Source organism: Diceros bicornis, chromosome 6 (assembly GCF_020826845.1).
Source record: "Diceros bicornis minor isolate mBicDic1 chromosome 6, mDicBic1.mat.cur, whole genome shotgun sequence".
Classification (NCBI taxonomy): domain Eukaryota; kingdom Metazoa; phylum Chordata; class Mammalia; order Perissodactyla; family Rhinocerotidae; genus Diceros; species Diceros bicornis.
Window position 1 is genome coordinate 24,418,060 of NC_080745.1, and position 27,755 is coordinate 24,445,814.

The 27,755-nt window shown below is 41.0% G+C and overlaps 1 protein-coding gene across 1 annotated transcript in view; it reads right to left on the minus strand.

The window, feature by feature from the left end:
• Positions 1 to 27,755, minus strand: part of DISC1 (DISC1 scaffold protein) — a 339,334-nt gene that overhangs the window by 181,790 nt on the left and 129,789 nt on the right. Inside the window, exons 8-9 of the mRNA XM_058543022.1 lie at positions 19,547 to 19,649; positions 6,140 to 6,328 (exon numbers count right to left, since the gene is read on the minus strand). Of these exons, the coding sequence (XP_058399005.1) occupies positions 6,140 to 6,328; positions 19,547 to 19,649 (292 nt within the window). The remainder of the gene's footprint in view (positions 1 to 6,139; positions 6,329 to 19,546; positions 19,650 to 27,755) is intronic.

A 27,755-nucleotide genomic window follows, 5' to 3' on the forward strand; every position in this document is an offset into this window, starting at 1 on the left:
AGGAGGTAACAATAAAGGAGGTAACAAAGACTTCTAAAAAAATTACGTGGATAAAAATAGAGAAGGAGAAGGAGATCAGAAATAGTTGAGAGCAAGAAGAAAATGAACACAGTTAGATAGAATTATGGGAATTGAATTAATGGGAATTTAAGACCAGAAGGAACTACAGTGAACGGTGACTTCAGCAGCCTCAGGGACTGTCTGATTTATTCTGGATCACGCAGGCTAGCATGATGCTTGGCATACTGTAAGTGCTCAATAAATGCTTATTGAAGGGATGGCTTGATGGATGAAGATGAAACGTAGATATCTGGTTCTACTGTGTCATACATGAAGCGGCTGAGAAGCAGAGAAAATTCAGTGACTTGCTAAAGATCATTCATCATCAGACCTCATATTGTGATGCCTTTATATGCCAGGTGCTATGCAGATGATTAGCAAAAACAAAACTGAAATTAAAACTGAGGCCTCCTACATCCTCATATAGGCTTTTTATGCTGTTGTAAAGATGCCTGCCTCCCAAAAGAATTATCTCAATTAGTTAATAAAAAAAAGGAAGGAAGATATTTGCAAATTTCAAGCTCACAAACTCACAGGCAAAAGTGGCTGAAGAGAAATAACCATACTAATAGTGATGCAAGGATACAAAGAAAAGAAAAGCCATGGAGGGAAATTAAAAATGCAAATATATAATTAACTGGGATCCTGATAAAATAATAAATTAATAAGCTGAATCAAAGATGAATGATTAGAGATGTGAAAACTCAGCCCATGGAAAAACCTGAGAAAAAAAGATTTTGAATATTTTAAAATAAGTTTTCCTCCAAAGGTTTATATTATATACATTTTAAAATCTAAACAAACATGAATTTCCAGTTTAGAGAGGCAGACACAAATAAGATATTTCCCATAACAATCTAAGCTCCTCCACATACAGAACCTGCAACACTCACCTGGTTCCAAGACAAATCGCTTGGTTCTCAGTTACCAGGAACTCTATCACCGTTCTGACCCAAAGAGCAAAGTTGCCTACAATGCAGATCTTAGTCAGAGCTCAGAGGAGAGAAGTGACATTTGGTGAGTCTACAGAAATGATCTCTAGCCACCCTTTTAGGTTCTAAGTCTCAGTTTTGAATCATATTAGATCACTGGAAGATTCCACATTTTAGCTTAATTAGTCTGAGCTCTTATTAATTCACTTCCATCGGTGAATTGACGTCACTGGCATTATACTTTAACACGATGTTTCTTAAAATTTGGGAGAACTTAGAATGACTCCTTTAAGAATCTACTGATTCTTAATCTGGATTTTTTTGTGGAAAAAAATGTACATACCCACAGATCTGAAATTTGTGTATAGTTTCACAATCTATCTATGAACCCCTCCTTCGAACGCATCCTTTAATTCCTTTTTCCCCACACGTGGTGGGTAACAGCCATATGAAAAGTGCTTTTGCATTTGTTATAAATCTGTTCATGAGGACTTTCCATTATGCTCTCAAAAAAATTATCTTTTTGAATTTAACACCACTCCACACTCCTGAAAACTTGGTGCTTTAAGTTGCTTTTGAGGAAGAGGGATGATGTTTCAACTGTCTTTTTTGCTCTGGCTTCTAGGCTCAACCAAAATAATTAACACTTGTCATTAGCGTTTTCTTCTATCTCAACTTTTAAATTTTATTTTTATTTGTTAATTTTGTTGTTTAGATCTGTTATGCTTTTTTTCCAGTTCTCCTTCCTCCCCCTACACAAAAAAAAGACACAGATTTTATTCTTCTGTTCTAATTTTTCTTGAAAATTTCTTCTAAATATACCTGAAAAAGGTAGAAGGGGAATTACTGCCCATAAATGCAGAACTTGTAAAGCACAGGATGTCTAAATTGAAAACCTTTTCTTAATAGATGTGAAGTGACTGACAAAAGAAGCTTCACCCGTGGACTTCAGAGTTAAAGAAATTAAACTCTCACTAAAGGACGTCATACTTCCTTTTATTAGCTATTTCAAACTCAAAAATTAGGAGGTCGTCCAAAAATAAGGGCAGGATCCTGTCAGCGTGGACATATGGCCTTTCTAATCTAAAGGAAAAGGTAGGTGCTAGCCCCAAACCATACTTGAAAAGTTGACTCCACTCCAACATTATTACCCTTAGAAACTGCCCCTTCTCTGCTTTCCACTTCCTCCATACTCATTGAAAGGCAAATGAGCTTGAACTGGACACAGCCAGCCATCACTCCCAGAAAACACAAAATCCTGCCATTTGACATTCGGCCTGAGAATCTTTGTACACATCTTACAGAGCCTCAACACGGATTCCTGACAGCTCACTGGGCCACAGCCCCGGCAGGATTTTTGAGCTACATCTGCAGTATCTTTTCTACTTAGGCAGCTGGCATAACTTGGGAAAATTCATTAACATGCTAATGATGTCCTATTTAAAATTCCAGCCCTGATTATTCTGTGATTAAATCTCTCCCCTTGACGTCTGCTTCCTTTATATCTGAGTTACAGTGCGAAATCGACAATATTAATAAAGTACAATACAGATTACCAACTTATACACAAGGGATGGAAAAACAGTTATGTAAATCTCAGGGTTGTCTTTTTTCTGAAAAACAGATGTAGCAAACTGTAAAAAAGTTACTGATTTTTTTCATCCTACTCTCTCTTTAAAAAAACATTGAAATCCACAATAATTAAACGTTTATAGTTAATTTCCATAAGTATTCAGGGGTCGAAAGATAGATTTAGCTTTTCATCCTATTTCACTGCACTTAAAATTGCTCAGAATTCAAACGTGTTCTCCTGAAGTCTTAAGAACAGCCAATAGGGCTTAAAACACACCCCTTTCTCGCCTCTTCATAGACACTGTGTCACTGTGACAAAAGTCAATGGATTCGGTGATTTCTGTCTCCTTTCACCCTTGAGTACTTTGGCATATTTCAGTCCCTTTTCATCATATTGTTCTGTCTGCCAATCTGAATATCCGACTCAGATACTCAAGCATCTTCCATAAAAGTCTATCAAACTTATCGCTGCTCTCATTAAATTGGAAAATAAGTTTAAAAATTTTTTAAAAAGGAGATCCAAGGTCTGGGTCTGTAATTCAAAATAAAGGAAGAAAGGACTAACGTTTCATTGTAACATCTGGCCCCAGCAAACGGACAAATATTTATAGTATATTTACAATTTTTAAAGACACCACGCTGGAGCCTGCAACAATACAAATGAAACATAAGCACAGTTCTTAGACCTCAGTGCACTTACAATCTAGCGAGAGACACAAGATGTAATGATATTGTAAGTGATCAGCAAAGCAACTTCATCTGTGATGAGTCATGACATACTCACTTCCTGTCAATGAGTTCTCTGTATGAGAGAGATTGCTAATTGTTTACTAAGACTGCACATCTCCCCTTCTGCTATAGAAACAGAGTCCCTGGCTGGACTTGGACTTACACGTGGCTGGGTCAGCCATCTTGGACCAAACATCACATGTTGAGGGGCACAGAAGAACAAAATAGAAGAGGCTGGGTCCCTATCATTATGGAGTTGCTCGTCCATCCCTGAATTGCTTTTTCCCCTGAATGTTTCATTCTGTAACCATTGCTGGAAATCAAAATTTGTTTTTAATAACACTACATATTGCTCATTTCTTAAAAATTCTTATTTTAAAATGTTTTATCAAAGAGTAAAAGGCGTCAGCTCATAGTACATACATGCATATGCATGCTATTCCTTTGTATTTGCTCTACAGTTAAACTTGAGCACAGAGCTTCTCCTGAATTTTTAACTCTCAAAATCCAGCAAATGACAGAATATGGGTTTGGGCCTAGTTTTATTACATTTCAATATATAAGTTTCAATTTACTAAGGAATTCATTATTTATTTATTTTCTTCCACACTCTCACCAACCCAAGATTATTAATTTGGTTCACCTGAAGCCAAATCATCTCAGATTGGTTAAAAACTATCTTCAGCCTAAAGCCTAGGGAAAAGGGCAGCTGATCCAGAAAAATCAAAGCATAAAACATAAAGATCACCTTCACAACAGTAATGAGCCGTCTGCAGTTTAGAATCATTCATGGTAACAATCTCTCGTTCCATTTGTTTATGTTTTATTCATTGGTTTGAAAACACTTAGTGGAGTGACAAAGATGAGATTCAAAAAATATTGTACAGCTTTTTTTTTTTAAAGAGATATTAATGGCTTTCAAGAGCTCAACTGTTCAAATGAAAATATTGCTGGACTACATTTGTCAAAATTTGTTCACATCTTCATTATTAGATATAATAGATTCCCCATTTTGTGCCAAAAATTATGTGGTGATAACATGAGAAATTTCATAGTTTTCACTGTTTATACATTTAAAAAATCAATAGCGGGGCTGGCCCAGTGGCACAAGTGGTTAAGTGCGCGCCCTCCGCTGCGGCGGCCCGGGGTTTGCCAGTTCGGATCCTGGTCGTGCACCGACGCACCGCTTGGCAAGCCATGCTGTGGCGGCGTCCCAATATAAAGTGGAGGAAGATGGGCATGGATATTAGCCCACGGCCAGTCTTCCTCAGCAAAAAGAGGAGGATTGGCAGATGTTAGCTCAGGGCCGATCTTCCTCACACACACACAAAAAAAACTCAATAGCAAAAATTCATTTAAAACATGTAATGTTCATTCCCATTGTAACTGAATCACCCACACTGTTACATCTTGGGGGAACTTGTCACTGCTCAGTACTATAGTTATATTTTAAGGCTCAAATGCACAGTCTCTAGTTACATATTTGGCAAAAACAAAGCTTGACCTGCAAAAGTGAAAAAACAAAAGATAAGATGCTCTGAGTTGTTGAGCCAACTTAGAGGTATCCATTACTAAGAAGACACAAGAGCAAATGAATATCCCGTCTGTGATTCAAATAACTCTGGGGAGAAACCTCTCTCTACACAATTTAGTAAGCCTTTAAAACAAAATGTATTCAGTGAAATGACACACCTATTTCTGCCAGCTGATTTCATATTTATTTGGTTTTAAATATTAACATTCATTTACTTCAGTTTGTAGAGTATTTTCAAATAGCCCTATTTCAAATCTGGCTACCTAATATCCCCATTTTTTCTTCTTTCTTTTTAAATAAGCATACTTTGTACATATAGTCATTTATTAGTACATCTGTCTTTCATTTTCCTAGTAAACAAGATTTATTTAGGGACCATGAGATACTCATGTATGACCTCTGCCCTCCAGCAACATCTAGTTCCTAGGGGAAATGCAAGGGCAAATATGCACACACACACACACACACACACACACCCTCAGAATATTTGTAAGTTACCTCATTTAACCTGTACCACTTAATCGGCCTATGATATGGATATTTTTCTTCTGCTTTTACTGGTAAAGAAACAGGTTCCAGCGTCTAATATATTTTAAATCTGAATTTGTTTCTTATGATTTCATTCCGCATACTAGAAACTGAATCATCAGAAATTCTTTACATTTTTTTTTAAGAAATAAGTTTTCACTTTATCAATTTGAACTGAACTGGCATCTTCTGAGACTATCCCTCGAGGAGCAAACCTCAAGGTGACCTCAGCTATCTTAACTGGACAGGAAAAGAACACAAGAATACTTGAACTCCTCTGACAAGCAGATACTTGGGCTAAGGCAGCATTGGCATCTCTACATCATTCTTCCTGGGGAAAGAAGCTCTCAGAAAAGCTCACACACAGAAAAGCCACTTCATGGTCTTTTCTCAGTTTTCTCAGAGTCAGCCTGCTTTCATTTGTGATTGTGCAAGCCAGAAGACTGAGCCAACAAACTAAAGGAAGACAATTGTCAAACAGAAAATTCTCAAGACCTGTGCCAAGGGAGAGATTGCTCTAAAGAATCACAAGGCCATTAGCAAATTCAGGGTAGAGGAGGGGGAAAAAGACAGAAAAAGAAAAGATATCACATGTGATAGCAAAACAAAAGCTGACAAGAAATTCTACCCCATTTGCCAAGGCTCCTGCCAAAAAAGTCCTCCAGGAAAACCGTTGTGTGCTCCAGGACGCCCTTCATAGTGATGTTCACACAAAGTACAGAACGTCCTGCCCGGCCACACAATACAATAAATATTTTACCAGGCCACAGTTGTGACTACTTACTGTAGGCAGTTTCCCCGTGTTCCAGTTCTCTTCTCAGGCTGTTGTAATCTTCTTTAACACGTCCCAACTTTTTGACATTCCTGGAACTCAGCACCAACAGCTTGCTGAGGAGTCCCTCCAGCCCGTCCCTCTCTGAAGTTAATGATCTAATCTCCTCTGTGAGCTCCTTCGCTGTACAGAAATGGTTTCCTGCAGCACATTGTGGGAGAGAAGGAGGGAAAGTAAGCTTTACAGCACCCCCACACATGGAAGATTTAGCAACAGCTAACATGCACTAACAGTGTGGGTAAAGGGGACTGAACTTTGCAACTACATCCAACTGCAACAACAGTCTTCTGTGGGGGAATCTGGAAAAACACTGACTGTCCTCCTTAAGCTAGGAAACCACCCGTCTCTTCACCTTATTCTTGTTATGTTCTGTTTTAAGAGTTCCATTGGCCAAATCATGTCCTTGATGACACAAACATGTCCCAGTGAAACCCAGGGAAGCCATGTGGCATCACTCTATTCAAATATCTAAATGTCACAGAGGTGAAATATTATAGTAAGGTGGAAAGGGACTGGGCCTTGAAGTCAGACTAGATGTAAACTCAATCCTAGCTCCCTGTTATTCGAACTGCCTAACTTTGAGCAAAGAACTTATCATATGCAATTTCAGGCCAAATTTCTTATAAATATGATCATGCTAACACCTGCATCATAGATGGCTGCAAGAATAAACATGAAATTCTGTAGAGCACTGAGCAAAATATTTGGCACATTGAACAGTTGCAGGATACAAGGTCAATATACAAAAATCAATTGTATTTCTAAACATTAGCAACAAACAATTGAAAGATGAATTAAAAAAAAATACCATGTGCAAGATATTTTAAAACTCAAAATGCTTAGATAAAGAAACATGTGCAAGACCTCTACACAGAAAACCACTTTTAAAACTTCTGAGAGAAATTATAAAGACGACCTAAATAATTAAAAAGATATACTATATATACCTACATTGGAAAACTGAATATTGCTAAGATTTACATTTTCCTCAAATTGATCTATTGATTCAATACAATTCCAATCAAAATCACATGAGGGTCTTTTGTAGAAATTGACAAGCTTATTCTAAAATGTAAAAGAAAATACAAAGGCCTAGATAAACCAAAACAATCCTTAAAAAGTAGAACAAAGTTAGAGGACATATACTACTTGATTTCAAACCAACACTGAAGCTACAGTAAATCAAGCCAGTATGGCATTGGCATATGAATAGATAAACAAACAGATCAATGGACTAGAATAGACAGTCCGGAAGTAGACCCACACTCACACAGCCAGTTGATCTTCAACCAAAGTGCCAAAGCAAGTCAATAAGGAAAAGAGAGTATTTTCAACAAACGGTACTGGAACAACTAGCTACCTATATGGGGAAAACATTAACCTTGATACATACCTCAAACCATACACAAAATTTAATTAGAGATGGAGACCTAAACATAACAGACCTAAACGTAGAAGTGAAAACTATAAAGCTTCTAAAAGAAAATATAGGGGAATATATGACTTTGGAGTAGACAAAAACTTTAGATAGGACACAGAAAACTATATATAAAACTAACTATAAAAGAAAAAAATGGATAAATGGACTTCACCAAAATTAAAAACCTCTACACATCAACAAAATACCATTAAGAAAAGGAATAGGCAAGCCACAGACTGGGAGAAAATGTTTTAGAATACGTATATCTGACAAGGACTTGAATCCTACAACTCAAAAATTAAAACACAAATGACCTTATTGAAAAGTGAGCAAATGACTCCACAGGCACTTTACAAAATAAGATATACCAGTGTCCCATAAGTATATGAAAAAGTGTTGATGATCATTAGTCTCCAGAAAAATGCAAATTAAAGCCATATAGACTCCACTACAAAACCATTCAAACGGCTCGAATTAACTACAGTGAAACTGTCTACGTTGGCAAGGATGTGGAGCAACCAGAACTCTTATACATAGTGGGAGTGTAAAATGGTACAACCACTTTGAAAAAAGTTCTGCCAGTGTCTCATAAAGTTAAACATACACCTTTTATGTGTATTCTACTTCTAGATATTTACCCAAGAAATGAAAACATGCAATCAAAAATACTTGTACTCGAATGTTCACTGTGGCTTTACTCATGATAGCCCAAAACTGGAGACAACCTGAATGTCCATCAGGAGGAGAATGCAGAAGCAATGGTATGTCTACGCAGTGGCAGACTACTCAGCAAGAACAAGGCACAAACTCTTCATACACACAGTGACATGGAAGTATCTCAAAAAAAACAAGACACAAAAGAGTGCATACCACATGATCCCATTGATATTAAGTTCTAGAACAGGTCAAACTAATCCATGGTAAAAAGATATCAGAACAGAGGCTGTCTAAGGAAGGGAGGATGATGAATGGGAAGGGCCATAAGGGTGATGATTCTGGGGTGATGAAAATATCTTGATAGGGCTGCTGATAACAAAAGTGTCAAAATTCATAGAACTATACACTTAATATCTGTGCATTTCATTAAATGTAAATCATACCTCAATAAAGTAAAAAACATATTAGAGAAAATTTAAATATGAAAATTATACCATAAATTAATAAATATATCACATTAATGAGTGCTCCATAAATAGTTATTGTTACTAGAGGGCTCCATATTGTTTCCTAAGACTTTATTATAACCATAATCACGATAATAGCTATAAACCTTCTCTCCTTTAAACCTCACCGCAACCCTGAGACAGAGGTTATACCCTGTCTTATCTATTCTAACATGTACTTTTTTTACGTGTTAACATCTCTGAAATGGGGATGTATCTACACTCGCTATTAGCCAGGATGTATCTTGGATGAAGTTGTTATTAGGTGATTGTTATTCTTGGGGGCCTAACTGACCATCTGCAACCTCCTGGTCTTTCAATGTACAAACCATTTAAGGACCATTTGAGTCCTGGCTGTTGCCTGAAAACCTTACGGTGATATGGATTTGTAGGATCAGGAAAGCACCAGAATTTAAAACTTGAAGAACAGTGTTAGCAGCTTGGCAGAAAATTCTACAGAAAACAGTAGTACATTCTTGGAGGAAAATAAAAAAAAGAGTTACATCACCAATAGCTTCACTGATGCAGAGGATGATAATGTGTGGAAAAACATGATCCTCGACTACTTCGTGTGTTTCAGAACACTCAGACTCTGAATATGAAGACATTTTCAGAAAATGACCAATTCATTTTCCTTATATTTTCCTTTTTAAAGAGTGATACGTGATTTTTCAAAAGCCTAAATATATCTAAAAGAGCTATTGCAATAAGTACAAAATAAAAATTCTAAGTCACAGAAAGCATTGTATCATTGTTTAATTGATAGCAATTTTTCTTTCTTAGTAGCATATAAAATAATAGTGCATCTTGTGTTCACTGAAATACATGATGTTATCTCTACTTTACAACTAAGAAAATTAAATCTCCCACTGAAGACTACCTAGAATGAAATACAGGGCAAGTTTCCAACTCGGACATAACTCCAGAATCTCGCCTCTTAAGTACTAAACTGTGCTGTTTACTTCTTTATTATTATTATTTAATAGGCAGATTTCAACCTGAAATAAACACGAGCGAGGTTACAAAATGTTTTCCCACTTTAAAGGCATTCTGAGCACCCAGCACATATCATCTCTGTCACTGAAATCCATAGTTTTCAATTCCATTATTGGACAAACATCTTTTGAGACTCTATTTACCATCTATCACTGTAGCAGGTAAATACAGAAAGGAATGAGGCACCGGCCCTGCTCTCCAGGAGGTTCCCATTAAATAAAGGAGATAAGATGTCTCGTAAGAAATAGGCAAACATGCACTAGGTGAGCTCAGAGAAGAGAGAGAGTTCCAGAAAGGGAGACAGAGGCAGGTTACATGAGGAAAGAATGTAAAGTTTCCAAAAGAAGAAATGGGAAACCTGGTTAGAGAGCAAAGGGCCCTGTCTTCAGTGGATGGTAGGACGCATGAGGCTGAGGTGGAGACTAGACTGACAAAGTCGGATCCAAATGGCAGAGGGCCCAAAATGCCAAGCTAGTGGGTTTGGACCCATTTAGGAAAAACAAAGTCTTAACAAGTAGAACAGACTGGACTTCCATAAGCTTTGAGTTGTAAATAGAAACACAACTGAAATATTTCCCAGATCTGTGATTTCCAACCTGAACAATGACCAAGGCCGCTGTTGGTGGAGCTGCCTATGTAGCGCCACAAAGAAGCTCAAGGGACACTCCATGCTCTCGGGAGCTTGTAGGAGGCCCAGCCGCAGAGGTGTGACTGCCTCTGGGCAGAGCAGCCACGGGCACAACCTGGTGCCTTCAAATGTCCCTTCTCAGGCTGGGCTTAGGGAGCCCCCACCTTTCTGCTGGACCATGTTTTCAAGCAAGAGATTTAACAAAAACTGGGGTAGGCACCAACTGTGCCCCCACAGACACCAGGCAAAATATGCCACAGTGTACACTCTCCTCCTGAGAATAGTTCAGAGAGAAAAGACCTCTAAAAACAAATTGGAAGAGACTACATATGCAGAGCAAGTGCCTGTACAGAAGATTTCCTGCAAATACATCCTCAGACCCTCCTGCAACTCATCTCAAGCTCTAGAGATCAGGGCCCTAAATAAAACATGAGAGAGATCATTAAATAAAACCTGGGCCCCTTCCTTGATGCTAAGGCATACAGCTTGGGAAAATGCACAGTGATAAATGTGGAAGTGTTATATATGCAGAATGAGCGTGAATTCCCAAAGAGACAGTTAATATCAAAACTCAAGCCATGATAAAATGCTACACTACCCTCGGTTAATATTTTATAAGCATTTTGGCCTCAGATCCAAGCCCATGAGGTAAATCTTGCTTGATGCAGCCCTCCCTGATTGCTGAAACCGGCCAAGAGCTCTGTGATGAAAATTCAGAAAAGTAAATGCTGATCCCTGAAGGAAGTCCCATCAGTGACCCCAATCTCCGTAACTCTAATGGGCCCTTCCCTAAATGCCACGGGAGGATTTGCGGAGAGATGAATATCCCTTTGCCATCGTGCTGCACATCTGCTGCCTCTCTGCAGCAAGGGAATCGTACTTGAGCGTTCACATCGGTTTTTTAAAGCACCTGTCAAAATATTTTATTCTACAAATAACACAGTTAAAAACCTCTAGGTATATGCCAAAGCCGAAGCTGATTTTACCCACTCTGCTCTTTCTAACTTTATCTTCAGCATCTCTGAATTTCAATATCCTTCCCCCGCTACATTTTTTGAAGTCATTATTTGAGAGTCTGATTTTATAGATTACAAGGCTCTCATTGTATGAATTGTCTCATTTAGTCTTCCCAACAGTCCAGGAAGGGGGTCTTATGATTGTGGTTGGTTTCCAGGTGAAGAAACTAAGACCCAGAAAGGGACCTTCCCAAGGTCACAACGTTTTGGAGTTCTGTGATCCCATGTGAGGTCACTGACCTGAACTTGGTTCTTCCAACCTCATGTTAGGTGCCTACTCCACCACATACAGCTCCATCAGTGACCTGGTTGAAACGTGGCCACAAACATCCATAAAGGGAGGGAGCACAAAGGGGTTGGGAGAATGGATGCTGTGCTCAGGTGGGCTGTTTCACCCGGTCAGTCCCCAGGCCTCACCATGCCTTTTGCCTAGGGGGACACTCATCCATATGGTACCTGCCTGGGCCCACAGACATTTTCATTTGTAGCGATCCTCCTAAAATTATACATTTCTTTAATTATCCATATTTATATGGATCTATATTTATAGATCCATATCTATATCCAAAATTATCCATACTTCTTTACTGGGAAAAAAGAAATAAAGCCAGTGCTGAAAACCATCCAACTCCAAAAATAAGAGTCCTGCATCTTTTTCCTGGCATGACACCAGATCTTTTGAGGAACTCCAAGCTCAAGTCCACATGGTTGGGCAAGACTGCATTCAAAGCCTCCCCTCAGTGCTGTCAGGGCCACCTGCTGGGAGCTGGGGCAGCTGAACACAGGCAACAGACGAGCACAGCCAACTGCCCCCCACCTCTCCACGGAAGCTCCTGCAGCTGGAATTTGCCATTTTCTGTCAGTTTTGTTTATTTCTTCCAGTCACCATGATTTTTTGAGATAGCGAAAGCATTTTCTGTGAGCAGGGCCCCATGACTGGTTTTGCACATCAAACATTTTAGACGTCCACGCATTTCCTAGAGAAGGCAAGGAGAAACGCAGCACTGGCACCCACGGATTTTACATAAGACATAGACGGCTTCTAACAGCTTGAGAAAATGTGGTGCCTGGAAAGAGACTAAATGCACAAACAGACAATGGCCAGATCATATACAGAATAGAACCCTGAGCCACAACCTGCCTAGGAAACCAACCCGCATATCCACAATAACCAGCCCAGGAGGCCAGGCTATAAGGCAGACTTGTAGGAAGCCAGATTGCTGTCTCTAGTGACAATCCAGGAAGCTAAACAATAACTTCTGTAACAATTGGCCCAAAATAGCCAGGACTTGATTAATAACAGACAGCTTCCCTGATTTTTGTCCCTCCTTCCAACTTAGGACCAAATAGAGAAAGCCAAAATGCTCCCCTAAGCAATCACATCAGATGCTCTAGTCAGCCCTCCTCCAGCTTCCCCAGGCCAGCAGCCTCCAGTCATATCTGAAGCCTTCCTTTCCTCCACTACAAAGCTTTCACACTCCTCTGCCTGCCTTTCATTTTCTGCCAAAACACAGTGATGGTGGCTGAACTCCTTCGCTATAGTAAACTCTGAATAAAAAGCCTTTGCTTCTTCTCATGGGTGGGTCTTTATTTCCACACTGGATAGACATCATCTTTGAAAAATCTTTACTGGGCCTATCATCTCCCCCAGCCATTGATCTAAATCATAGTCTTTTTTTTTTTAGAGAGAAGGAAACATTTTGTGCTTATCTAGAAAATGTAGCTTATTTCTAGAATGTTCTTATTTCCCCCCAATCATAAGCTAAGAAAAAAGATTCAGGCTGCCATTTAGACACATTTGTCTGTAACTAATGTACTTTAAGTGTAGATAATTTTTATTCTCTATAAAGAAAAAGTCAAATAGGATACAACCATCTTTAAAAAAGAATTGGCTTGGAGTACCAGAGACATCTTGATATGCTATTTAAGAGTAAATGATTATCTGAACTGTTTGTTCCTTGGAAACAGATAATGGGAGACAGGTGAGAAAGAAAATATACCACAAACCGAGGGGAGACCCAAAGGAGGTATGGAAATAACAGATTCTGGGGATCAGCAATCAACAAATGAGGGTCCATTTCTTGAAAAAAAAAAAACAATTACTTTCGTTGACTATTTCCTGAGTGCCAGGCATTAGGCAAAGCCCAAGAAAAAAATAGCAGAGTAACTCAACAGATGGACCAGATCAATAACGGTAGATGATTCAAGCAGGGAAAGCTGGAGCCAGAAATGCATGCACAATGTCAATATCAGAAAAATATCAGAGGCCAGGCGTCAGAGAGCTGGGCCTTGATCCTAGAGGAGAGGAAATGGCCAGAGAATGGCAGGCCCCAGGCCAGATGAATACTGGGATATTAGCCAGGTTACAGAGCACAGACGGAGGTAGAAGCCAGTTTCAGGAGCTGGGGCCCCATTCAGGACTGTGTCCACAACAATGCAGACCCAGAGTTCAAGATGGATGGCCAACGATATGCAGGAGGGATGCTTGTTGCTGAGCCATAGATGCCAGTTACCACCACATAAATATCTTCTGTTTCGGGGCAGGAAAAGTCCTGGGAACTGGAGAAGGGTTGAGGAGGACACAGCTGTGAGAAGGAGGGCATGGCACGCAGAGGGTGGAACCAAACTTGAACTCAAGACACAAGTGCTCACCACTAGAGGTCAATGGTTGAGCAAGGCCCAGAATGGTTCTCGGGCAGAGATAGGCCTGTACTTCCAATGCTGACATCTTAACCACAGAGCTTCTGTCAGCCATACCTACCACACAGTCTCTAGAGGGCCCCGGGGCAGTCCCCTCACTTTGCCCCCAGAGAGCCAACAGCCTGGTGAGGGTAGAGCTTTCAGTGAGGGCAGCAAAGAGGTTAAGGAGCCCTTGTCCAGGTTGGGTTCCCTTTTATGGAGCACCTTTCGAGATCTTTGTTCTCATTTGCTCTCCAGACAGCCAGTTCAACAAGGTAGGTCTGGGGTTGCCGCCTGTGGAAAGAGGCCTCTCAACTTTGACCCAGAAAAACCTTGGTGAGGCCTGAGGGAAAGAGGCCTGAAGTGGGCAGTTCAATCAGACCTGCTCCAGGTGGCAGGGAGACACTCTTCTCCTTGGCTCATCTTACCGGGCGGGATCCAGCCATGACAGTGACCAGACCTCCAGGGCTAAGGTTAATACACGGCCTGGGGAGAGTCCCCAGCAAGGCTCCATGCTTTTGAACTCAGCACTGAAAACCAAACGGACAAACAATCCTCACCATCAGTGAGTGGCCCAGCCTAGTTCAGTAGGCAGGAGACTGCACAGACATTTGGGACCAGAGCCACCTTGCAATAAGGGGTTTAGACGCCACCACAGCGCTTTACCTACAGGTACACTAGCCAGGAACCTGCATCAGTGAGTGACAGCTGGTCAAGGAGTCAGCTCCTGGCCCACTCACCTCCCACTCAGACACATGGCTAACCATTGCTAGGCAAGTATATACTCACTTTACGCAAGGAGACATCACACTCATGTTTCTGATTCACGTATTAGTATGCTAATACACCACATTATTCTAATTCACGACCTCATTTAATTCTTAACAACAAACTAATGTAACAAGTGTTACTATAGTCCTCATTTTATACATGAGGAAACAAGACTTTAAAAGGTTTAATAATTTGTCCAAGGTCACCCAGCCAGGTGGTGATTAAGCTGGACTTGAACACAGACCTCTCAGCTTCCAAAGCCTAAGCTTCTATCTACTACACAGTATGGCCTCTGCTCTCAAAAACCAAGATGTCTGTCTTCCCCTCTCAGTTTCTCATGACAAGCCACTATGCACAGAGCTAGAGGGATGCACTTTCCTTCTCTAGAAAGGACAGGGACAAACAGAACCTAGCTGTACACAGTGATGAAAGATGAGTGTGTGCTTTAAACCAAATCATTCTCTGCCAAACATCACAAGAGTTAAGGCAGAAATAAAAGAGATGAATAAGATACAGTTAAGTCAAGATGGTATAGGTCGGTCAAGACGGGAGAAATATATATTTATATTATGGAATATTTGAAAGCCACAGGAGCAGTAGCTAAGGAATGGACTGATGGTTATTTAAAGAATCCACTGTGCATGGCAAAATAAAATCGGAGGGATTGTTGCTTTTGATGTATAACCGTTGTCTACTTTCTTATCTCATATGACCTATACTTAAGAAGAAATGGTGGGTTTCCTAGGCTATTTTTCTTAGTGTACATTACACCACACTCAGCTGGACATATTAATACCACCATGGCTCTTCCAAGGATCTGTAGAAGATTTTATATACTAGTATTCTTTTTTTCCTTTTTTATTGCTTGCATACTGGTTAAGTCAGTGACTCCCAGTCTCCAGACATTTCCCCCTCTATCCCATCATGTACCCCACTGCCAGATTCGGCCTCCTAAAGTCTGGCTTTGGTCACGTCAATACCTTGCTTAAAAAACAAATTGTAATGGCTCCCCATTGCTTTTATCCTCAGCCTGCAATTCAGAGCCCTGCACATCTGGGCTCAATATTGGCAAGCTTATTCCTACCATAATACTGACCCTACACTCTAGTCTAGTCCAGACTACTCCTCTTCCTCAAAACACAGTCATGCTTGTCATCCACAGTCAGGCATATCTAGCTCCACTCCACTGTGGCCAGCCCAGAACATCACTATGATAGGGGAATGGATCTTATCCTGTCCAATACTGCACCCTCAGTACAGAGAGCCACCTGGCACATAGTAGGTGCTGGATGCCATTACTCATGCCTGAAAAACTCTCTGTCCACATCTTCAGTTCACAAAATCCTACTGGCTCCTTAGTTGCAGTGGCACTTTTTAAAACATGGCCCCAAAAATCTTTGGCATACCTCCCATTGAGAGTCGTCATCTGTGTCCCTTTTCCCTTGAATCGGACCCCAGGACAGCTAGGCCAATAAATACAACAGAAGTGACACTCTTATGGTTGTGCCCATCAAATTGTTTAACACTCCTCCCTTGGGGTGGAAACCACTTTCCCTGCCCTTGAGTGTGAGCTGGACTTAGTCACTAAAGCAAAAGAGACAGTGTGTGACTTTGGAAGCTAAGTCCTAACAAGGCACTGTGGCTTCTGCCTTGTTTGCTTTTGCTCTCAGATCACTTACTTTGGGAGAATTCAGCTTCCATATGATGAGTGGCCCTATGGCATGGCCCATGTGGTAAGGAACCAAGGCCTTCTTCCAACAGCCTTGTGAATGAGCTTGGAAGCAGATCTTTTGGCCCCCATCAAGCCTTCAGATGACTCCATTCCTGCCCTACAACTTGACAGCAGCTCATGAGAGATCTTGAGCAAGAACCACCCAGCTAAACTGCTTCTGGATTCCTAACACCCAGAAACTCTGTGATATAATAAATGTTTATTGTTTTAAGCTACTAAGTTTTGGGGTAATTTATCACACATTAATGGAGACACATGCCAGTTTCTGAGACCAGGCCTTAAAAAATAAGAAACTTCCATTTCCTGTCTCTTGGAACACTCACTCTTAGAACCTAGCAGCCAGGTTGTAAAGAAGCCAAGGCGGCTACAGCGAGGCTCACACAGACAGGAACCAACAGACAGAGCAACCTGCTAGTCATACAAGCGTCCATCTTGCAAGTGGATTCTCCAGCCCCAGTTGAGTCACCCCAGCTGTCCCTGCCAAGCCCTACCCAAATTGCAGATTCATGGACAGAATAAACGATTGCTGATATTTTAAGTCACTAAGTCTTAGGTGGTTTATTACGCAGCAATCAATAATGAGAACAGATTTTGGCATCTGAAAGTGGAGTGTCGCTTGTATCAAACCCCTAAAATCTGAGGCATCGCCATTGGGACCAGGTGGCGGGCAGAAGCCTAACAGGCCTCAGTGAAGGCTAAAAAAGAAGAAGAAAAATATTGGAAGTTGGAGGAAAGGGCACCCTTGTAACGTAGTGACAGAAAGTCTGGTAACCTTATCAATTGAAATAAGGTAGAAAAGAGTTCCTCATGAAGTTAATCACATAGCCACGGAGATTCCAAGCAGAATACAGAAGTGCCCACTGGCTTCTTGCCACTGCCCATGATAAAATGCAAGAAAAGAGAGATGAGTTAAAGAATAGACTATTAAATATAAAGTAGCTAGGACTTGCTGAGTTTGAAAATAAAACTATTTCTTATTCCCAGCCTCTGTAGCTAGCAAATGACTCTCAAATTAAGAAAGGGCCCCAGTCCACAGATCAAACCTAGAATGGGAGATCTAAGACAGTGAATCACAGAAACTTCCAGACAGACAAAAGGCCCTCTAAGAATCTTAAGGGCATCCCTTAAGATCCTCCCCATTCAATAGGGCTTCTCAGAATCTCAAGGGCGTTGTCCCTGAGCATCCTCCCAGGGAGCCCAAAATAGAGAAAGGCTTCTCTTGGAGAGGTTTGTCCTGTGGCTTTTGTCTAAAGGAGTGAGGGCTTGCCATTCTGAATGTACTCAAATCGGCCCATCAGGATCCTTCCTAATGGCAGAACCTTTTCTCTCCTCAGGCCCTCCTTGCTGTGGAGTATGGCTCAAAAGGAAACAGAAATCACATCATGTGCAGAAGTTGCAGAAGGATGACCCCCTGCCATGAGCACAACCCACGGGGATAGCCCAGTGACTGAAAGGCCCTTCACCAGGTGCCTAAAGAGGAATCAGGAAACAGGAGGTCAGGAGGTGAGTTCCCATCTCAGTTAATTCAGGTCATCCCTCACTGATCAGGCCTCACTGATTTTCTCAGCAGATCAAAAAACTAAACAGAATACCCAGGCCCCATACGCAATATACTGTCTTAAAAATTTTCCCTGGGATTCTAAAAACAGATTATTCACATCTCAGAGAGGGATCTCTCTGTTGCCTGAATGATACATCTCCTCCCCTGAGCTTAATAGAGACACATCCACCTGTATTCCTAGGAAAGATATATTGATTAAGAAATGCAAAAACCCTAACTCAGAAGTAATATGATGTTCAATCTTCTTTTTTTCTCTCAGTAAATAGGGCCATAATTCCAAGTAAATGGCATGTGAAGCTGTTAAGAGCCAAGCCCCACATTCACATGTCGATGTTCTACTGGTTGTAAATAACATGCCTGACTGCACCAGGAACCAAATTGCTCGTTAGCTGCGAACATTAGTTGTTTAATGATCTGAAGAGCAGAAGCTGCCAATTATTGTATTCCTTCTTAAAATGCCATTTAAAACCCATTCATGTAATTATTATACCTTTTTGTTAAATTTTTATTATTCTTCTGAAGCTGATGAGCTGTGGGCTTGTTCAACCCATAAAACTCAGAGAATCTTCGAGGATGTCATCTCATAACTGAGCTAAAAATCCAGGTACCACACCTGGACTCTGTCACACCCCGACCTGCCACCACTCAGCTAACTGAGTGAACTCAACCAAAGGACGTACCCCAGGGCCTCGATCTCCCCATCCGTTCGTGGGATCACAGCAGCTCTCCCACCTTCCTAATATAGCTGTTGTGAAAATAAAATAAAGTAACAAATGCTGAGGAATGTTTAAAAGCACTGTTCAAATGAAGAATAAGATACTATTTTCAGAGACTCATATTTTCAACCTACAGATTAATGGAAAAATATACCCCTTAATAATTACCAGATTAAGGAGGGATTATGATCCATGGAAAATGCTTCAAAAATCTATAACCTATGACTAGATTGCTAAAATGAGTACACCAGCTTGTCTCATGCTATCATTCCTTCCCCCTGGAGGAAGGGTTGGTCACATCCAATAATCCTCCTTGAGCATCTACAGATACACAATGCTATATAAATATCGGCTAGAATTATACGGCATACAGAGTACATCTAACCTCTAAACTCTTAAAGAAATAGGAACTGTAAGTCCAAAATAAGGTACCTACAAAAATAATTTATTTTATATTGTGTGTACATAGGTATTTTTAAAAGCCTTATCCATCACTTTATAAGGAGACACTGCCCATTTATTCCATGGGTTTTAGTGAAAGTCCCCAGGAAAGCTCTGAGATGTCTGAGTATGACATAAGGAATAGTTGAATGTTCATCAAGGAGAGAACATGGATGTGGTGGTGGTTGTCATCAGTCCACTCCAACTGCTTCAATGTCTCCTCTATTTCCAGTTACCTGATGCTGCAAGCATTTTGGCTTCAAGCAGTGCTGGGAGTTGGGTTTCGATATCGTTAACTTTCTTCCTCAGAGTGCTGCAGAGTCTCTCACTGACACCCACCTAGAGGGAGAGAAACAGCCACAAATCCTCATTTATTCAGGTAAAAATTGGAAGGCAGGGGCCGGCCCAGTGGAGCAAGTGGTTAAGTGCACGCGCTTCTCTGTGGCGGCCCAGGGTTCGCCGGTTCAGATCCTGGGCGCGCACCGACGCACCACTTGGCAAGCCACGCTGTGGCAGCGTCCCATATAAAGTGGAGGAAGATGGGCACGGATGTTAGCCCAGGGCCAGTCTTCCTCAGCAAAAAGAGGAGGATTGGCAGATGTTAGCTCAGGGCCGATCTTCCTCACCTAAAAAAAAAAAAAAATTGGAAGGCAACAGAGCAGCCAGGTCAGAGATTTCTGGGTTTATAAGGAATTAAGAGGGGTGATAAAGAGTAAGTGGAGGGGAGTTCTTAAGAAGCAAACAATGCAAAAAGAAAGACGAAAAAGAAAGAAGGAACGAAGGACCAATAAAGTGACATTGGCATATTCCAAGCATTGGTCCTATGCATTCCCCCACACCCAAACACGAAACGGACAGGAGCTAACACAAAGGGGCACAACCACAAACTAAAACAACATTAGCACTGTGCCTGCTCCCACCTTTGCACTCTGACTCCCTTCTTCTGAAACACTCTTGCCCCAGGTGGCTTAGCCCACTCACCCCCTCAGGGCTCTGCTCAAACGTCACTTGGGCAGAAAGGCCTGCTGATCACGTACGTACAGTAGCAACCCCCTCGGCCCACTCTCCCCTTCTGCCTTTACCCTGCTCAATGTTCTTCCATCGCGTCCTCTCCAGCTGATACACTGTTTGTTTGCTTGTTTGTTTTGAGGTTTAAGAATTTATTCATGTACTTTTAAAAACGGATGATAGTGGGCGATAAATGAGTGATACAACAGTTTTATTTTAAATGTCAATATTTACTCCTTGCAAGAAATTATGTCATTGCAACTATTTAAAGTTATGATGAAAAATTTTGGATGCCAATTTAAAAATATGAATTGAGGCACATAGTTTTAAAAAATTGTTTTATCGGAAATACGAGCAAAAATCTGAAGACTCTTCATTTAGACCAGGAAGTCTCAACTGTGGGTCACATTGGAACCATCTAGGAAACTTTAAAAATTCTAGGGCCTGGGTCCCACTGCCAGAGATTCTAATTTGACTGATTTGGGGTGGGGCCTAGGAATTGTTATTTTTTTTTCATTTCATGCTATTTATCTATTATCTTTTAATTGGTGCATTTATTTTTTTCCAGCTTTATTGAGGTATAATTGACAAATAAAAATTGTATATTTTAGGTAGTACGTGATTTTTTTTCTTTTATTTTTGTTGTACATTATTATTTATCAGTCACTATACGAGTGCATCCCTCCACCCCTTGTGCCCACCCCCACCCCCCTAGTCCCTGGTAACCACCAAACAGTTCTATCTGTCCATGTGTTGGTTTATCTTCCACATATGAGTGAAATCATGCACTGTTTGTCTTTCTCTCTCTGGCTTATTTCACTTAACATAATACCCTCCAGGTCCATCCATGTTGTTGCAAATGGGACGATTTTGTCTTTTTTTATGGCTGAGTAGTATTCCGTGGTATATATATACCACATCTTCTTTATCCAATCATCAGTCGAGGGACACTTGGGTTGCTTCCATGTCTTGGCTATAGCGAATAATGCTGCAATGAACATAGGGGTGCATAAGCCTCTTTGGATTGTTGATTTCAGGTTCGTTGCGTAGATACCCAGTAGTGAGATAGCTGGATCATAAGGTATTTCTACTTTAAATTTTTTGAGGAATCTCCATCCTGTTTTCCATAGAGGCTGCACCAGTTTGCATTCCCACCAGCAGTGGATTAGGGTTCCCCTTTCTCTACAGCCTCTCCAGCATTTGCTGCTTTTTGTCTTGGTGATTATAGCCATTCTAACGGGTGTAAGATGATATCTTAGTGTGGTTTTGATTTGCATTTCCCTGATAATTAGCGATGTTGAGCATCTTTTCATGTGTCAATTGGCCATCTGTATATCTTCTTTGGAGAAGTGTCTGTTCATTTCCTCTGCCCATTTTTGGATTGGGTTGTTTGTTTTTTTGTTATCCAGTTGTGTGAGTTCCTTATATATTATGGAGATTAATCCCTTGTCAGACATACGGTTTGCAAATATTTTTTCCCAGCTGGTGGGTTCCCTATTCATTTTGATCCTGGTTTCATTTGCCTTGTAGAAGCTCTTTAACCTGATGAAGTCCCACTTGTTTATTTTTTCTTTTGTTTCCCTTGTCTGAGTAGACATGGAATTCAAAAAGATCCCTTTATGGCCGATGACGAGTAGTGTACTACCTATACTTTCCTCCAGGAGTTTTATAGTTTCAGGTCTCACCTTCAGGTCTTTGATCCATTTTGAGTTAATTTTTGTGTATGGCGAAAGAAGATGGTCTACTTTCATTCTTTTGCATGTGGCTGTTCAGTTTACCCAGAACCATTTATTGAAGAGACTTTCCTTTCTCCACTGTATGTCTTTATCTTCTTTGTCAAAGATTAGCTGCCCATAGATACGAGGTTTTATTTCTGGACTTTCAATTCTTTTCCATTGATCTGTGTGTCTGTTTTTGTACCAGTACCATGCTGTTTTAATTACCATTGCTTTATAGTATGTTTTGAAGTCAGGGATTATAATTCCTTCAGGCTTGTTCTTCTTTTTCGGGATTGCTTTAGCTATACGGGGTGTTTTGGTGCCCCATATAAATGCTAGTATTCTTTGTTCTATTTCTGTGAAGAACGTCCTTAGGATTCTGATTGGGATTGCATTGAATCTGTAGATTGCTTTAGGTAGTATGGACATTTTAACAATGTTTATTCTTCCAATCCAAGTGCATGGAATCTTTTTCCATTTCTTTATGTCGTCATTGATTTCACTCAGTAATGTCTTATAGTTTTCATTGTATAGGTCTTTCACTTGCTTGGTTAAATTTACTCCTAGATATTTTATTCTTATTGTTGCAATTGTAAATGGGTTTGTATTCTTGAGTTCTCTTTCTGTTAGTTCGTTGTTGGTATATAGAAATGCGACTGATTTCTGTAAATTGATTTTGTACCCTGCCACGTGGCTGTAGTTGTTGATTATTTCTAATAGTTTTCCAATGGATTCTTTAGGGTTTTCTATATATAAGATCATGTCATCTGCAAACAGCGAGAGTTTCACTTCTTCATTGCCTATTTGGATTCCTTTTATTCCTTTTTCTTGCCAAATTGCTCTGGCCAGAACCTCCAGTACTGTGTTAAATAAGAGTGATGAAAGTGGGCACCCTTGTCTTGTCCCTGTTCTCAGAGGGATGGATTTCAATTTTTCCCCATTGAGTATGATGCTGGCTGTGGGTTTGTCATATATGGCCTTTATTATGTTAAGGTACTTTCCTTCCATACCCATTTTGTTGAGAGTTTTTATCATAAATGGATGGTGGATCTTGTCAAAAGCCTTCTCCGCATCTATTGAGATGATCATATGGTTTTTATGCCTCGGTTTATTAATGTGGTGTATCACATTGATCTGGAGATGTTGAACCATCCCTACGTCCCTGGTATAAATCCCACTTGATCAGGGTGTATGATCTTTTTAATGTATTGCTGTATTTGGTTTGCCAATATTTTGTTGAGCATTTTTGCATCTATGTTCATCAGGGATATTGGTCTGTAGTTTTCCTTCTTAGTATTGTCTTTGCCTGGCTTTGGTATCAGAGTGATGTTGGCCTCGTAGAATGTGTTGGGAAGTGTTCCATCTTCCTTTATTTTTTGGAATAGTTTGAGAAGGATACATATTAAGTCTTCTTTGAATGTTTGGTAAAATTCTCCAGAGAAGCCATCTGGTCCTGGACTTTTATTTTTTGGGAGGTTTTTGATTACTGTTTCAATCTCTTTACTTGTGATTGGTCTATTCGGCTTAACTATTTCTTCTTGATTCAGTTTCGAGAGATTGTATGAGTCTAGGAATTTATCCATTTCTTCTAGATTGTCCAATTTGTTGGCATATAGTTTTTCATAGTATTCTCTTACAATCTTTTGTATTTCTGTGCTATCTGTTGTAATTTCTCCTTTCTCATTTCTAATTTTATTTATTTGAGCCTTCTCTCTTTTTTTCTTGGTGAGTCTGGCTAAGAGTTTGTCAATTTTGTTTATCTTCTCAAAGAACCAGCTCTTTGTTTCATTGATCCTTTCTACTGTTTTTTTTTTTTTAATTTCAATTTCATTTATTTCTGCTCTGATTTTTATTATTTCTCTCCTTCTGCTGACTTTAAGCTTTGTTTGTTCTTCTTTTTCTAATTCTGTTAGGTGTAGTTTGAGGTTGCTTATTTGGGCTTTTTCTTGTTTGTTAAGCTGGGCCTGTATTACTGAGTTTCCCTCTCAGGACCGCTTTTGCTGCATCCCATATGAGTTGGTACGGTGTATTTTCATTTTCATTTGTCTCCCTATATGCTTTGATTTCTCCTTTAATTTCATCAATGATCCATTGGTTGTTTAGTAGCATGTTGTTGAGTCTCCACAGCTTTGTCACTTCCTGGTTTTTTTCCTTGTCGTTGATTTCCAACTTCACAGCATTATGGTCTGAGAAGATGCTTGTTATGATTTAAATCTTCTTAAATTTATATAAGCATGCCTTGTTTCCCAACATATGGTCTATTCTTGAGAATGTTCCATGAGCACTTGAGAAGAACATGTAATCTGCTGTGTTTGGATGGAGTGCTCTGTATATGTCTATTAAGTCCATCTCATCTAGTTGTTCATTTAGGTTGATTATTTCCTTATTTATTTTCTGTCTGGATGATCTGTCCATTGATGAAAGTGGGGTGTTAACCCTACTACTATTGTGCTGTTGTTAATATCTCCTTTTAGGTTTGTTAACAGTTGTTTTATGTACCTTGGGGCTTCTGTAGTGGGTGCATATATATTTAAAAGTGATATGTCTTCTTGGTGGAGTGTCCCTTTTATCATTATATATTGCCCCTCTTTGTCCCTCATTACCTGTTTTATCTTGAAGTCCACTTTGTCTGATATAAGTATGGCAACACCTGCTTTCTTTTGTTTGCCATTAGCTTGGAGTATTATCTTCCATCCTTTCACTCTGAGCCTGTGTTTGTCTTTAGAGCTGAGACGTGTTCCCTGGAGGAAACACATATTGTTGGGTCTTGTTTTTTAATCCATCCCACCAATCTGTGTCTTTTGATTGGAGAGTTCAGTCCATTTACATTTAGGATAATTATTGATATATGGGGGCTTGTTGTTGTTATTTTATTGCTCTTTTTCCACTTTTTTTGCATTTCTTTTGTTTCTCGTCCCATGTGTTTCGGACTACCAATTTAGTTTAGTAGTTCTGTATGGGGGTTCTCTTAGTTTTCTCTTTCTTTATTGTGTGTGATTCTGTTCTGATTATTTGGTTAGTGGTTACCATGAAGTTTGTATAAAAAATCTCGTGGATGTGATAGTCCATTTTTTCATGGCCTCTTATTCCCTTAGACTAAGTCGATTCAATCCCTTTCCTCTTCCCCTTCTAAGTTATTGTTGTCACATCTTATTCCTTCTTGTGTTGTGAGTTCGTGTTTAACATGATGAGGTTATATTTATGCTTGGTGCTTACCTTCCCTTGATCTTTGGTTTTATATTTAAGTGTTTGCTAATCTATTTTGGTAGAGGACTGCAATTTTTCTGGTTTTATTGACCTATTTTCCTCCTTGTTCAAAACTTTGAATCCCCTTTCTCTTTTTTTCCTCAGGGATGAGGGCCTTCTTGAGCACTTCTCGTAGTGGGGGTCTTGTGGCAATGAACTCCCTTAGCTTTTGTTTATCTGGGATAATTTATTTCTCCATCATATCTGAAGGATATTTTTCCTGGATAGAGTATTCTTGGCTGAAAGATTTTGTCCTTCAGAATTTTAAATATATTGTTCCACTCTCTCCTAGCCTGTACAGTTTCTGTCAAGAAATCGGCTGACAGCCTGATAGGAAATCCTTTGTATGTTATTTTTTTTTTTGTCTAGCTGCTGTTAATATTTTCTCTTTGTTGTTGACTTTTGCCGGCTTTACTACTATATGCCTTGGAGAGGGTCTTTTCATGTTGATATATTTAGGACATCCATTTATTTCATTCACTGGTATTTCCACCTCCTTCCCCAGGTTTGGGAAGTTCTCAGATATTATTTCTTTGAACAAGTTCTCTGCTCCTTTTTCCCTCTCTTCTCCCTCTGGAATACCTATAATCCTTATGTTGGATTTCCTAATTGAGTCAGATATTTCTCGGAGAGTTTCTTCATTTCTTTTTAGTCTTAGTTCTCCTTCCTCTTCCATGTGGAGCATTTCTGCATTGCTGCCCTCAATATTGCTAATTCTTTCCTCCATATTGTTGGCTCTGATGCTTAAGGCTTCCAGATTTGCCTTTGTCTCCTCTATTGTGTTTTTCATCTCTAAGATTTTTGGTTGGTTTTTTTTTACAGTTTCAATCTCTTTTGTGAAGAAACTCCTGATTTCATTGAATTGTCTGTCTGTGTTTTCTTGTATTTCATTAAGCTTTTTTATGATGGCTATTTTGAATTCTCTGTCATTAAGGTTATACATTGTGTGCTTTCCGGGTTGACTTCTGGGTGCTTGTCATTTTCCTTTTGGTCTGGAGATTTAATATATTTTTGCATGGTGCCTGTCGGTGTTGGCTTACTTTTCCTCATTGTGAAAATATATGGTCACAGTTTCCTCTTGCTGCCGGTGGGTGGGGGTCAAGGGCTGTGTATTCTGGCCCGCCTCAATCCGTGGGCACCTCATCTGTCCCTGGCTGATGTGAGGTGTGGCTGAGTGGAGGCTGCTAGGGGGGAAGTGTGGGAACAGCTGGAGCTGGAGCACGGGAACAGCTGAGACTGGAGCACAGCTAGGCCAAAGCAGCTGGGGCTCAGGTGTGGGTGGGTTGAAGCAGCTGCAGCTGAAGTGCCACTGGGCCAAAGAAGCAGGGCCTGGAGTGCCACTGGGCAGAAGAAGCTGGAACTTGAGTGCGCTGAGCCGAAGAAGGAGGAGGAGCTGGAGTGCAGCTGGGCCAAAGAAGCTGGAACTGGAGTGTGCTGAGCCAAAGAAGGAAGAGCTAGAGCGCCACTGGGCCAAAGAGGCTGGAACTGGAGTGCACTGGGCCGAAGAAGGAAGAGCTAGAGCACCACTGGGCCAAAGAAGCTGGAACTGGAGTGCACTGGGCCGCAGAATGAGGAGCTGGAGTGCGCTGGGCCAAAGAAGGAGGAGCTGGAGCACCTCTGGGCCAAAGAGGCTGGAACTGGAGTGCGGTGGGCTGAAGTTGCTGGTGCCAAGTCAGCTGAGCCTGAGCACAGGCCAAGCTGAAGCCACTGGAGCCGGGGGGCGGGGGGGGGTCAAGCTGAAGGAGCTGGGGGTGGGGCATGGTCCAGCCAAAGGAGCTGGGGCCGTGACACAGGCGAACTGGGGAAGCTGGGGCCGTGGGTTGGTCCAGCCTGAGCAGCTGGGGCTGTGGCGCGGTGGGGCCTGAGCTGCTGCTGCCTCTGGTGCGGGGGCAAAGGCTCGCCTCGGTGCTCGTCGGCCTGGGCACCTGGGGGCCGCTGCCTCTGGGGACGGGGCTGAGCTGAGGCACCAGTAGGGCGGGCCGGGTGGGGGAGGGGCGCTTACTTTCACCTCCCCAATCTCAGAGGTTTCTCACCTCGCTGTCACTCTCTGCTCTCTTGAGGGGCTAGCTTTGTTGAAACTACCCTCGCAACAGTTCCGCTCCCTCCATAGGGGGATCCCCTCAGGCTGTGAGGGGTCTTGGAGAGCGCCGGTTTTCACGTGGCCAGCCACCCCTCCCCCTCCTCTGGGAGCCGCGTAGTCTCAGTCTCTGGGTCACAGTCCTTGGGGAAGGAAAGGAGCTCCTCTTACCTCCTTCCACTTCCTCTGGGGATACCAGCACCTCTCTCCTCGGGTGTATGGCTGCCTGTGTGCCTCAGACGTCCCCTGGGTTGTGTGAATAGCTTCTGTTGGAATATGAATGTCCTTTTTGTTGTGTCTTAGAGGGGGAGAGTTCAATGGGGGAAGCTCACTCCGCCATGATGCTGACGTCACTCTACACTATTTGTTTTTATTCCTTTGCTTTTCTGTTGTCTG